This window comes from Pristiophorus japonicus, chromosome 4, assembly GCF_044704955.1.
Source record: "Pristiophorus japonicus isolate sPriJap1 chromosome 4, sPriJap1.hap1, whole genome shotgun sequence".
NCBI lineage: Eukaryota > Metazoa > Chordata > Chondrichthyes > Pristiophoridae > Pristiophorus > Pristiophorus japonicus.
Window position 1 is genome coordinate 114,482,360 of NC_091980.1, and position 14,698 is coordinate 114,497,057.

At 44.3% G+C, this 14,698-nt stretch overlaps 1 protein-coding gene across 13 annotated transcripts in view; it reads left to right on the forward strand.

The window, feature by feature from the left end:
• LOC139263036 (PH and SEC7 domain-containing protein 2-like) overlaps positions 1 to 14,698 on the forward strand; it is a 420,621-nt gene that overhangs the window by 342,694 nt on the left and 63,229 nt on the right. For all 13 annotated transcript variants that reach the window (XM_070878509.1, XM_070878513.1, XM_070878508.1 and 10 more), the window contains one exon: positions 232 to 422. In XM_070878509.1, the coding sequence (XP_070734610.1) occupies positions 232 to 422 (191 nt within the window). The remainder of the gene's footprint in view (positions 1 to 231; positions 423 to 14,698) is intronic.

Consider the following 14,698-nt stretch of genomic DNA (forward strand, 5'->3'; position numbering starts at 1 on the left):
CACTCTACCGGCATTACATCGCCAGAGGTGCTTCAGAAACCCAGTTTACGTACATAAAATGGCATTATAAATGCTGCCTATGCACATTGAATTGAATTCTATAATTAACAATTGATGTACATTATTGTAATGTGAATACACTGAAGTTAAAGTATCTTTGTTATAGAAAAATAAAAGGACTTTTAAATTTCTTCAATAAAAGTGATTGGTGCTTCCACTCTTTTCTTTAAGAGATGAAGATGAGTTGAGGAAATCTCTGTCTGAGCTTGTTGATGATAAATATGACAGTTGTCCAAAGAAAGTGACCAGAATAATTGATGGCGGTAATCCCTTCCTCGACATCCCTCAGGCATTGAATGCAGCAACCTACAAACATGGAGTTCTCAATCGTAAAACACATGCGGATATGGATGGCAAGAGAAGTGAGTATTTTGCAGTGTTTAGTTTAGAGATTAGTTATGCAAACTTATGTTCAATGGCCTAAATGAGATCTCATTGTTTGAAAATTTTATTTTCATGCAAAGACCTTAAGATGACAACTTGGGGTAAATTTTCTTAGGCTCAGGGGCTGGGAAATTGTGCCCACAGCCACTCATTCCTGTTATGCGATGCACCCAGCCAGAGTTTTTTTCTGAAAAAATTATTCTGCACCACCAGCATGAGTAGGCTATATTACCAAAGAATTATGATTTAAATGCAGCACCTTGCCAAATTCCTGACTACAGGCACGGGGTTACCCAAGACACATTGCTCGTTCAGTTGAGAAAGGCACATAGGGCTTCTGGGACCTGGCCTGCTTAAGCAAGCTTCTCCTGTTGGTGGATAAAGTGTCAGGTATGTTTTGTGATTCTGGGATAATTTTACTGTATTTTTTTCCATGTATTGGTTGTTTATGCTGCGACCTCTGCTGTTTTTGATTTTGGGGAATTGTTGAGGTCAGTATTTTTCTTCAGTATTCTTTGTTAGCTGCTGGTATTTAAATTGCTCTATACCAAATAATGATCGTGGACATGCCTTCTTGGGTTCTGAACGTGTTGGATGCTTCAGATTAAAAAGAGGAAGAAGAATCACCAAATGCATAATAACACCTAAGGCGTTTTATCCGCATCCATTGCGAGACAGCAAGCTTCACAGTTGCAGAGATACCTTATTGTGGATTTTGATGAGGCCTTGGACAACGTGGACCATTTTCCATATCTCAGGAGCCTACTGTCAGCAAGGACAGACATCGATGTCAAGGTCCAAAACTGCCTTCAGTGTGCCAGTGCAGCCTTCAGTCACCTAAGGAAGAGAATGTTTGAAGACCAGCACCTCAAATCTGGCACCAAGCTTATGGTCTACAGGACATAGTGATACCCACCCTCCTATATGGCTCAGAGATGTGGACTATATACAGCAGACACCCCAAAATGCTGGAGAAGTACCACCAGCGCTGCCTCCGCAAGATCCTGCAAATCCATTGGCCGGGTGGACGTATCAACATCAGTTTTGTTGCTCAGGCCAACATCCCCAGCATCAAAGCATTGACCATGCTTGATCAGCTCTGTTGGACAGGCCACATCATTTGCATGCCCGACATGAGACTCCCAAAGCAAGTGCTCTACTCGGAGCTTCGACACGGCAAGCAAGCCCAGGTGGGCAGAGGAAACACCCTCAAAGCCTCCTTGATAAAATGCAACAACCCCACCGATACCTGGGAATCCCTGACCCAAGACCGCCCAAAGTGGAGGAAGAGCATCCGGGAGGACACTAAGCACCTCGAGTCTCATCGCCCAGAGCAAGCACTAACCAAGTGTAGACAGCGGAAGGAGCGTGCATCAACCCAGGCTCCCTGCCTACCCTTTCCTCAACCACGGTCTGCCCCACCTGTGATAGAGACTGTAAGTCCTGCATTGGACTCTTCAGTCACCTGAGAACTCACTTTTAGAGTGGAAGCAAGTCATACTTGACTCCGAGGGACTGCCTATGATGATGATGATGCAGAGATACACAAATCTTTATAAGTAGGAGGATGAATTGGTAACACAGCAACAGCAAACAGTCAACAACACCATCTCAAAAGGGAATTAGATGTGGCCCTTATGGCTAAAGGGATTAAGGGGTATGGAGAGAAAGCAGGAATGGAGTACTGAAGTTGCATGCTCAGCCATGATTATATTGAATGGTGATGCAGGCTTGAAGGGCCGAATGGCCTACTCCTGCACCTATTTTCTATGTTTCTACAACCAATCAGATTGAAGAATCCTTTACTGAGACACGCAGAATCCAAACCAGGAAGTATAAATTAGAATATTTAATTCATAGAAAAATAGAAACATAGAAAATAGGTGCAGGAGTAAGCCATTCGGCTCTTCGAGCCTGCACCACCATTCAATAAGATCATGGCTGATCATTCACCTCAGTACCCCTTTCCTGCTTTCTCTCCATACCCCTTGATCCCTTTAGCCATAAGGGCCATATCTAACTCCCTCTTGAATATATCCAACGAACTGGCATCAACAACTCTCTGCGGTAGAGAATTCCACATGTCAACAACTCTCTGAGTGAAGAAGTTTCTCCTCATCTCAGTCCTAAATGGCTTATCCCTTATCCTTACACTGTGTCCCCTGGTTCTGGACTTCCCCAACATCGGGAATATTCTTCCTGCATCTAACCTGTCCAGTCCCGTCAGAATTTTATATGTTTCTATGAGGTCCCCTCTCATAAACTCCAGTGAATACAGGCTCTCCTCATATGTCAGTCCTGCCATCCTGGGGATCAGTCTGGTGAAACTTCGCTGTACTCCCTCAATAGCAAGAACGTCCTTCCTCAGACTAGGAGACCAAAACTGAACACAATATTCCAGGTGAGGCCTCACTAAGGCCCTGTACAACTGCAGTAAGACCTCTCTGCTCCGATACTCAAATCACATAGCTATGAAGGCCAACATGCCATTTTCCTTCTTCACCGTCTGCTGTACCTGCATGCCAACTTTCAATGACTGATGTGCCATGACACCCAGATCCCGTTGCCCTCCCCTTTTCCTAATCTGCCGCCATTCAGATAATATTCTGCGTTCGTTGTTTTTGCCCCCAAAGTGGATAACCTCACATTTATCCACATTATACTGCATCTGCCATGCATTTGCCCACTCACCTAACCTGTCCAAGTCACCCTGCAGCCTCTTAGCATACTCTTCACAGCTCACACCGTCACCCAGTTTAGTGTCATCTGCAAACATGGAGATATTACTCTCAATTCCTTCATCTAAATCATTGATGTATATTGTAAATAGCTGTGGTCCCAGCACTGAGCCCTGTGGCACCCCACTAGTCACTGCCTGCCATTCTGAAAAGGACCCGTTTATCCTGACTCTCTGCTTCCTGTTTGCCAACAAGTTCTCTATCCACATCAGTACATTATCCTCAATACCATGTGCTTTAATTTTGTGTGGGACCTTGTCAAAAGCCTTTTGAAAGTCCAAATACACCACATCCATTGGTTCTCCCTTGTCCACTCTACTCGTTACATCCTCAAAAAATTCTAGAAGATTTGTCAAGCATGATTTCCCTTTCATAAATCCATGCTAACTTGGACAGATCCTGTCACTACTTTCCAAATGCGCTGCTATTTCATCTTTAATAATTGATTCCAACATTTCCCCCACTACTGGTGTCAGGCTATAATTACTCGTTTTCTCTCTCCCTCCTTTTTTAAAAAGTGGTGTTACATTAGCTACCCTCCATTCCATAGGTACTGATCCTGAATCAATAGACTGCTAGAAAATGATCACCAATGCATCCACTATTTCTAGGGCCACGTCCTTAAATACTCTGGGATGCAGACTATCAGGCCCCGGGGATTTATCGGCCGTCAATCCCATCAATTTCCCTAACACAATTTCCCGACTAATAAAGGATTTCCTTCAGTTCCTCCTTCTCACTAGATCCTCAGTCCCTAGTATTTCCGGAAGGTTATTTGTGTCTTCCTTCGTGAAGACAGAACCAAAGTATTTGTTCAAATGGTCTGCCATTTCTTTGTTCCCCATTATAAATTCACCTGATTCTGACTGCAAGGGACCTACGTTTGTCTTCACTAATATTTTTCTCTTCACATATCTATAAAAGCTTTTGCAGTCAGTTTTTATGTTCCCAGCAAGCTTCTTCTCATACTCTATTTCCCCCCTCCTAATTAAACCCTTTGTCCTCCTCTGCTGAATTCTAAATTTCTCCCAGTCCTCAGATTTGCTGCTTTTTCTGGACAATTTATATGCCTCTTCCTTGGATTTAACACTATCCTTAATTTCCGTTGTTAGCCACGGTTGAGCCACCTTCCTCGTTTTATTTTTACTCCAGAAAGGGATGTACAATTGTTGAAGTTCATCCATGTGATCTTTAAATGTTTGCCATTGCCTATCCACCGTCAACCCTTTAAGTATCATTCACCAGTCTATTCTAGCCAATTCATGTCTCATACCATCGAAGTTACCTTTCCTTAAGTTCAGGACCCTAGTCTCTGAATTAACTGTGTCACTCTCCATCTTAATAAGGAATTCTACCATATTATGGTCACTCTTCCCCAAGGGGCCTCGCACAACAAGTTTGCTAATTAGTCCTTTCTCATTACACATCACCCAGTCTCGGATGGCCAGCCCTCCAATTGGTTCCTCGACATATTGGTCGAGAAAACCTTCCCTAATACATTCCAGGAAATCCTTCTCCACCGTATTGCTACCAGTTTGGTTCGCCCAATCTGTGTGTAGATTAATGTCGCTCCTGATAACTGCTGTACCTTTGTTGACGCATCCCTAATTTCTTGTTTGATGTTGTCCCCAACCTCACTACTACTGTTTGGTGGTCTGTACACAACTCCCACTAGCGTTTTCTGCCCTTTGGTATTCTGCAGTTCTACTCATATAGATTCCACATCATCCAAGCTAACGTCCTTCCTTACTATTGTGCTAATTTCCTCTTTAACCAGCAACGCTACCCCACCTCCTTTTCCTTTCTGTCTATCCTTCCTGAATGTTGAATATCCCTGGATGTTGAGTTCCCAGCCCTGGAGCCATGTCTCTGTGATGCCAATTATATCATATTCGTTAATTGCTACCTGCGCAGTTAATTTGTCCACCTTATTACGAATACTCCTTGCATTGAGGCACAGAGCCTTCAGGCTTGTCTTTTTAACACACTTTGCCCCTTTCGAATTTTGCTGTAATGTGGCCCTTTTTGATTTTTGCCTTGGGTTTCTCTGCCCTCCGCTTTTATTTTTCTTCTTTCTATCTTTTGCTTCTGCCCCCATTCTAATTCCCTCTGTCTCCCTCTAGAGGTTCCCATCCCCCTGCCATATTCATTGTAAAATCAATTACAGAAAACAAAATAAAGGGAAAGACAGATGGGATTAAGAGAGAGATAGATAAGAGACTGAAAGAAAAAGTTTAAAACCAAATTTTAAAATAATCTCCCACAATAATTAAATTGTGAAGGAAGGAGACTCCACATTTGTAAAATTAAAGTGGCAGTGAAGTTGTTTGGCTGAAATTAAGACTTATCACACTGTTAAAAATTCACTTACACCTGAATGCACCAGCCCTAACTTTTTCTGGTGTGTTTAGTGGCTAACTAATGGGTAAATACAGCAAATCATGCACTTATATAGATTTCAATGCCGAGTCTGTTGGCAATGTACCCAGTGGAGCGCAGCTTGTGGAGGAGCAACTTCTGGATTCCGCATTTAACTGTGCATGTACAGACTCTAGAAGTTGCAGACCTATTTACTCCATAATAATGGTGAGCACTGTTAGCATCATGGTTATTTTTAATGCAAAATCTGGGCCAATACCAAGGATAAGAGGCTTTGCTTTTCAGAAGAGACGAGAGAAACTGCTGCTCTATTCACTAGGACAGAGAAGTTTAAGACAAGATTTGATAAAAGTGCTCAAAATTATGATACATTTCGATAAGCCAATAGAGAAAAACTGTTTCCACTGGTCAGTGAGTTAGTAACTAGAGGACGACTTCCAGACAATATCTATCACATGACCATTGGATTTTTATGTGACACTGTTCTGTCCATCAATGCATAATTCCTGCTACTCCTTAATAGGAGCTGTTTGACATGGCTATAGTATTGTATCTCTTTGAGATGGCCTTGTAGCTGCTGGCAACTATACTCTTGCAGATGACCAGCAACCTGTATGGCAGCAGACCCTTAGCCACCACATAGGAGTGCGAAGCCTCATCTAGGTTCTCTCAAGCTGTCCACTAGAATCACCAAGCCAGAAATGAAAATCTGCCAGAGGTCTCAGTAATGGCAGTTTTCCCAATACATCTTGATTGCACAAACATCAGCGTTGCACAAACACCACTATAGATGTTGCACCATATTATGCGACATGCCTACTATCGGCAGAAATTTACCACGAGTTGGCAACTTTACCTTCCTTACGCTAGAGAATTTCTTCCTCATTTGTTCCACAAGTTATAGATTTGGGAAATACCATTCACTCTCTAAGTAACTCATGTCATGCATTCTGCACATTTAGTCACAGAGGAGTATTCCCCTCAGCACCAACTATTGCAACCCTCCTCAGTCACATCTCCACAAGAACATCCAAAGTCTCTTCATCAAAGGATGAAATTATGCCCCTTGGCAAGATTCCACCATTGCAGCAGAACAAACAGCAATATGTTAAAAGAGCAGCATATGTTTAATTATCAGTGATTGATCTCCTCATGCTTGTAGAAAACATGCAAGGAGCACATGATATTAAATGAGCTGACCTTGCTGAATCTGGTGAGGTCAGCAGCTCCCCACTCATGCATGATACTTCCTACATGTGTAAAGTATATTTAGAACATTTTAACAGGTGATAAAGTGATTTATTCTGTAAATTATATGCCCCAATTGAAGGGAAATGTTGATAAATGCAACAGATTAAGCATCACACAGATAGTCAAAGCTTTGGATCCAATGTCCATTTGCCCATTATGCGGATGCCTGAATTTGGCTCAATGAACCATCATGCATCAACCGGTCCAGATTATATTAATGTTTAAACTACCATCCCTTTATTAGAATAAGTATAAGCTACTGAGTTAATCTCTCTTTCTCAAAGTCATCAAAGAGGAAGTCAGATTATAAGATTATGAACTAACGTTTCTTTATTCATACTTAGAATAATACAATTAGTACTTTCTTAACATTAAACAGAAATGGAACATACAATACTGAGATAGTAATGGGACACAAATTACTGAGGTAGCTGATAAGGTGGACGAACTAACTACGCAGATAGCAGTTAACAGATATGATGTAATTGGCATCACGGAGACATGGCTCCAGGGTGACCAAGGCTGGGAACTCAACATCCAAGGGTATTCAATATTTATGAGGGATAGACAGAAAGGAAAAGGAGGTGGAGTGGCATTGCTGGTTAAAGAGGAAATTAATGCAATAGTAAGGAAGGACATTAGCTTGGATGATGTGGAACCTGTATGGATGGAGCTACAGAATACCAAAGGGCAGAAAACGGTAGTGGGAGTTGTGTACAGACCACCAAACAGTAGTAATGAGGATCGGGACAGCATCAAACAAGAAATTAGGAATACGTGCAATAAAGGTGCAGCAGTTATCATGAGTGACTTTAATCTACATATTGATTGGGCTAACCAAACTGGTAGCAATGCAGTGGAGGAGGATTTCCTGGAGTGTATTAGGGATGGTTTTCTAGACCAATATGTCGCAAAACCAACTCGAGGGCTGGCAATCCTAGACTGGGTGATGTGTAATGAGAAAGGACTAACCAACAATCTTCTGCGAGACCCCTTGGGAAGAGTGACCATAATATGGTAGAATTCTTTATTAAGATGGAGAGTGACACAATTAAGTCAGAGACTAGGGTCCTGAACTTGGGGAAAGGTAACTTCGATGGTATGAGACGTGAATTAGCTAGAATAGACTGGTGAGTGATACTTAAAGGGTTGACGGTGGATAGGCAATGGCAAACATTTAAAGATCACATGGATGAACGTCAACAATTGTACATCCCTGTCTGGAGTAAAAATAAAACAGGGAAGATGGCTAAACCGTGGCTAACAAGGGAAATTAAGGATAGTGTTAAATTCAAGGAAGAGGCGTATAAATTGTCCAGAAAAAGCAGCAAACCTGAGGACTGGGAGAATTTTGTAATACAGCAGAGGAGGACAAAGGGTTTAATTAGGAGGGGGAAAATAGAGTATGAGAGGAAGCTTGCCGGGAACATAAAAACTGACTGCAAAAGCTTCTATAGATATGTGAAGAGAAAAAGATTAGTGAAAACAAACGAAGGTCCCTTGCAGTCAGATTCAGGTGAATTTATAATGGGGAACAAAGAAATGGCGGACCAGTTAAACAAATACTTTTGTTCTGTTTTCACGAAGGAAGTCACAAATAACCTTCCAGAAATATTAGGGGACCAAGGGTCTAGTAAGAAGGAGGAACTGAAGGATATCCTTATTAGGACGGAATTTTTGTTAGGGAAATTGATGGGATTGAAGGCCGATAAATCCCCAGGGCCTGATAGCCTGCATCCCAGAGTATTTAAGGAAGTGGCCATAGAAATAGTGGACACATTGGTGATCATTTTCCAACAGTCTATTGACTCTGGATCAGTTCCTATGGACTGGATGGTAGCCAATGTAACACCACTGTTTAAAAAAGGAAGGAGAGAGAAAACGGTAATTATAGACCGGTTAGCCTGACATCAGTAGTGGGGAAAATGTTGGAATCAATTATTAAAGATGAAATAGCAGCGCATTTGGAAAGCAGTGACAGGATCGGTCCAAGTCAGCATGGATTTATGAAAGGGAAATCATGCTTGACAAATTTTCTGGAATTTTTTGAGGATGTAACTAGTAGAGTGGACAAGGGAGAACCAGTGGATGTGGTGTATTTGGACTTTCAAAAGGCTTTTGGCAAGGTCCCACACAAGAGATTGTTGTGCAAAATCAAAGCACTTGGTATTGAGGGTAATGTACTGACGTGAATAGAGAACTGGTTGGCAGACAGGAAGCAGAGAGTCAGGATAAATGGGTCCTTTTCAGAATGGCAGGCAGTGACTAGTGGAGTGCCGCAGGGCTCAGTGCTGGGATCCCAGCTCTTTACAATATACATTAATGATTTAGGTGAAGGAATTGAGTGTAATAGCTCCAAGTTTGCGGATGACACTAAACTGGGTGGCAGTGTGAGTTGTGAGGAGGACGCTAAGAGGCTGCAGGGTGACTTGGACAGGTTAGGTGAGTGGGCAAATGCATGGCAGATGCAGTATAATGTGGATAAATGTGTGGTTATCCACTTTGGGGGCAAAAACAACGAAGGCAGAATATTATCTGAATGGCGGCAGATTAGGAAAGGGGGAGGTACAACGAGACCTGGGTGTCATGGTTCATCAGTCATTGAAAGTTGGCATGCCGGTACAGCAGGTGGTGAAGAAGGCAAATGGTATGTTGGCCTTCACAGCTAGAGGATTTGAGTATAGGAGCAGGGAGGTCTTACTGCAGTTGTACAGGGCCTTGGTGAGGCCTCACCTGGAATATTGTGTTCAGTTTTGGTCTCCTAATCTGAGGAAGGACGTTCTTTGTATTGAGGGAGTGCAGCGAAGTTTCACCAGACTGATTCCCGGGATGGCAGGACTGACATATGAGGAGAGACTGGATCAACTGGGCCTTTATACACTGGAGTTTAGAAGGATGAGAGGGAATCTCATAGGAACTTAGAAGATTCTGACGGGACTGGACAGGTTAGATGCGGGAAGAATGTTCCCGATAATGGGGAAGTCGAGAACCAGGGGACACACTCTTAGGACAAGGGATAGGCCATTTAGGACAGAAATGAGGAGAAACTTCTTCACTCAGAGAGTTGTTAACCTGTGCAATTCCCTACCGCAGAGAGTTGTTGATGCCAGTTCATTGGATATATTCATAAGGGAATTAGATATGGCCCTTACGGCTAAAGGGATCAAGGGGTATGGAGAGAAAGCAGGAAAGGGGAACTGAGGGAATGATCAATCATGATCTTATTGAATGGTGGTGCAGGCTCGAAGGTCGGAATGGCCTACTCCTGCACCTATTTTCTATATTTCTATGTTTCTATTAACATTAAATTAATGGGCTGGTGTTTGCTGAAAACCTGCGATACAGGGCTCAATTTTCCGCAGTTATCTGCGCTGTTTTTTTGACGTGCGCTGCTTTTTTTGGCGTAAATTAAAATATCCAAGTTTCCCCAAAGTTTCTGCACTAACGTAACTCAGTTAGTTACAATTTTTTTACGTTAGTATTTTTTGGGGTAATAGGGGGCATAACGTGATGTCTGTGCCAGTTTTTAAGATTTAAGCAAATTTGGCCAACTTACATTTCTCCGAGGACGGCGTATGTGACCCCTCCCAAAAAACCTTCTGGGCACTTAAGAAAAAACCGCGCACATTAAAAAATCAGCGCAGAAAGACATAATTGTTTTTATGCAAAATTTTGGAGGGAGTCAAGAAGACAAAGAATATGCGTCATGAAGCCCTTAATTTTTTCCAAGTGAAAAGGGAGATAATGGAAGTCTAATGCAATTTTTGAATTTTTGATTTTTTTCAAAGTACCACGTCACCACGGAAGGTCTCCTCACGAGGGTCGGAGCATCGGCCAGCAGAAACGCTCCCTCGCCCAGACACAGGGGCTCAGGGCTCAGCTTCACAAGAAGCCTGGTGGGGTGGGGTGGTGGAAGCTGAACTGAAGGGATGAGAACCCTTATACATACAGCAGTTTCAAAAGAAGCCCGGGGGCAGTGGGGAGGGAAGTGGGGGCTGCGGGGGAGGGGGTGGAGATAGGGTGGAAGCCGAACTGAAGGGATGAGAACCCTTATACATATAGCAGCTTCAAAAGAAACCCCGGGGACGGGGGATGGGGCTGGTGCAGTGGTGGACGCTGAGCTCCTGTGTTTGGGCGAGGGAGCGATTCTGCCGGCCGACCCTCGAGCGTGGTGAGGAGACGTTCGGTCGGTGCTGGGGTGGTACTTTGAAAACATTCAAGAATTAAATAATTGCAATTAGACTTTGTTGTCCCAAAATGTCTTCATTCAATGCCTAGTTTCCCGTTCTAAGCAAGCTTATTGTGCATGCGCAGACCAGGGTGCGGTCCATACTAGAGCTTCAACCTTGGGAAGAGAGAGAGACGAAAGAAGGTTTAAGTCCTTTGTCCTGCTGTTTTGAGCTTCTTGCAAAGCTACAATTTAATTATGGGGGCAATATTGACAATGCTATACCTTGTGCAAGCCTTCTGCATGATGGGGCTGTGGAGGAGACGATTGATTAGACATCATCGCATGAGGAACCTCAGTGCACGTAGGATGATTGGCAGGAATCCTTCCCCATATCATATATATCGAGACAGGTGTTCATACCTATACCTGAGTGATGCAGACTGTGTGAAAAGGCTGCATTTCCACAAAGAAGTTGTAACCGAGATCTGTGAGTTAGTAAAAGCAGACCTGCAACCTAGAAGCGTCAGGAGGACTGCTTTGCCAGTTGAAGTGAAGGTTACAGCTGCACTTTCATTTTATGCATCTGGATCATTCCAGGCCACAACTGGGGTTGTGTGCGCCATTTCTCAACATGCAACACATATCTGCATTCGGCAGGTGACTGCTGCACTATATGCCCAGAGGAATGACTGCATAAAGTTCTCCGTAACAGCCCAGGCAATGCGTGACAGGGCTGTGGGCTTCTCCAGGATTGCTGGTTTCCTCAAGGTACAGGGCTGCATTGATTGTACCCACATCGTCTTGCGAGCACCTTTGGAGGATTCCGAGATATACAGGAACAGAAAAGGCTTCCACTCCGTGAATGTGCAGCTCGTGTGTGACAACATGCAGCGCAACATGTCAGTTGGTGCGAGATACCCTGGGAGCACCCATGATGCGTTCATCCTACGCGAGATGCCATGTTTCAGCTGCAGCCAGAGGGGCCGAGCTGGCTGCTGGGAGACATAGGGTATAGCCTCGCTACCTGGCTCATGATGCCCCTACACGTAACCCAGATTGCGATGCGGAGCATAATAGAGAGGACCATTGGCATCTTGAAGCAGTGTTTCCGATGCCTGGACCTTCTACTTGCTGTACTCCCCTGAGATTGTCGGTCAGTTCACTGGTGTATGCTGCATGCTGCATAACTTAGCCATCATGAGGCAGCAGCAGCTGGTAGTAGAAGACCCACCTGCAGTGAGAGTGGCTGATGACAAGGAGGAAGATGCAGATGACGAGGAGGAGGAGGAAGCCATGCAACTATCTGAACCGGAGCACGACGGCGGAAGAGGTCGGGCCGTTGTGCCTCTTTAACGATTGCTCGAGCCTTGCACCACCAGCTCATCCGTGAATGCTTTGCTGCCTGAAGGCTCAGCGGAACTATTCTAAATGGACAATGTTTACTGCTTGGACCTGGTCTGTAATGTTGTATTGTGTTAATGGAACAAATAATGGAAATGATTCTTCTTTAGTTCAAAAAGTTGCGTTAATAATGGAACAAATAATGGAAATGATTCTTCTTTAGTTCAAAAAGTTGCGTTAATAATGGAACAAATAATGGAAATGATTCAGTTATAATTTAAAATATATCTTATTCAAAAATGTAACACTTGTTTGTACTTAACTTTAATAAAAATATTCTTGTATCAAACTTTAAAGTTTTCAGTTAGGATTACTTACAAACTTTAAGATCACTTACAATCTTTTAAACTTGTAAATTTACCTCACTTACAAAAAACTTTTAACTTGAGAACAGTTACAACAGTAACAACAACAACAAGGACATCAGCAAAGAAAGGCTGCACCCATCTCTCCTTCACCTTATTCTAAGACTGCCCGCTGCACTTGGTCTTGGTGACTTCACCCCTGCCCGCAGGCGGTGGTGCAGCGTTTCTCGGGTTGTACCAAGCTTATTCTTTCGAGCATCTCGGGTAATGCACACTTATTGATGGGTAGTGTGGGCAGGCGGTAATGTGGAAGTCCCGGCTTGGGCCTCTTCAGAGGCTGGTCTGGGAATTGGACTGGGAGTGGCAGTTGATTCTGTCAATGGCCACGGGGTCTGGGCGTGTTCCCTTATTGCAGCAGTTAACTCCGATATTACCTCCCTCGTGCCCTGACAGTGTCTCAACTACCTGCAACATTCCTCCCCTCATGTTCACCAACAGTGTCTCAACTACCTGCAACATTCCCTCCCTCATGTGTCCGGACAGTGTTCCCATTTCTCGCGAGAGTGTTGTTACTTCTCCCAACAGTCCCAATACCTCATCACCGACCCCACTGATGATGTCCAGGTGTGATCGCGTAAGGTCAATGCTCTCCGCACTCATTGCCATCATCTGAACTACATCTGTTTGATACTGCACCTCAGGAGAGTGCTGTCGAGCTCCCACTGGGACCCGCAGCCTCGGACGGTGGGGCCCTGGGTGTCGCTCGCTGCATCCCACTGGGACTCGCAACCTCGGATGGTGGGGCCCTGAGAGTAGCTCGTTGCATCCCACTGGGACCTGCAGCCTCGTACGGTGGAACCCTGGGTGTGCCTTGCTTCACCCCACTGGAACCCCCTGCCTCAGACTGTGAGAAACAATGGAATGTCCCAACACTCGTACCACTCAGGAAAGGGGCTGGCACCTCAATGGGCAGCACCTGCACCTCCTCCAGAGTGAGTACAAAAGTGGGGGCTTCATCCTCCCCCTACTCCTGCCCCTCCCTCTCCCCCTCACCCCCATGCCCTTGGTCTGGAAGGTGGGATTGGAAGATGTTCTCCTCTTCAGGCTCGTCCACGTCTGAATCTTCTGCATCGGCTTCAGCCTCGTCAGGATTGGCCTCAAGTTCTGCAAAATATAACAGAACAGTCAAATGGTTAGCAGCAGAGGAGAGGGCAGGGTAGCATGAGTAGGTTCACACAGCGCAGGCAGCAGGCTGATTTGAAGGACCATGGTGAATGATAGCACATTGCATCAACCGAAGCATAGCTGGCGGAGACATCCCCATGAACCGAAACATGGCTAGCCTACGTAGGTCTTGACTTTTAGCAAAGCCAGAATGTGGAATTTGCAGGACTTACCCTCTCCCTCGAGTGCGAGCCCAGCTTGTGCAGTGGTGGTTGCTTTTCTCCAGGCAGGACCGATCAAAGCAGCGACCCTGTCTTCCAAGTGTGTCAGTGGATGCAGATTTGCCGGGCGTCCTGTTCGAGTTCTTTCCCTTTTGTTGTGTGCCACCTTCCTCTGCAAAGATGAAAATATAACTTTTTAGAGAGGGTGTCTTACTGCTGTGTGAGACATACAGATGGTCACATTTATAATTGCAATTCCAGTGAATAAATGGAAATATTACTTACACTAACTACTTGTCCAAGTTCCTGCCACTTCTTTTTGCACTGGCCTCCAGACCTCGGGGTGGTTGCACAGTAATTTTCTGCAAATTGATTCCAGCGTTTCTTCATTTCTTTTGGTGAAACTTTTATGTGACCTCTGATGGTGTCCAGCTCATGTCATCTGGCCTCAATTACGTAACTAGTGCCTCCACTTCGTCCTGTGAGAAATTCTTGGTCCTTGAGCCGCATTGAATCTTGCAGCTCCGATTATTCTACTGAGAATTAAAGTTCTCACACCAAACCTCTTTAAAAATGGCCGAATGCAGACTGGGAGCTCGACTGGGCTTGCAGTCACATAAAAAA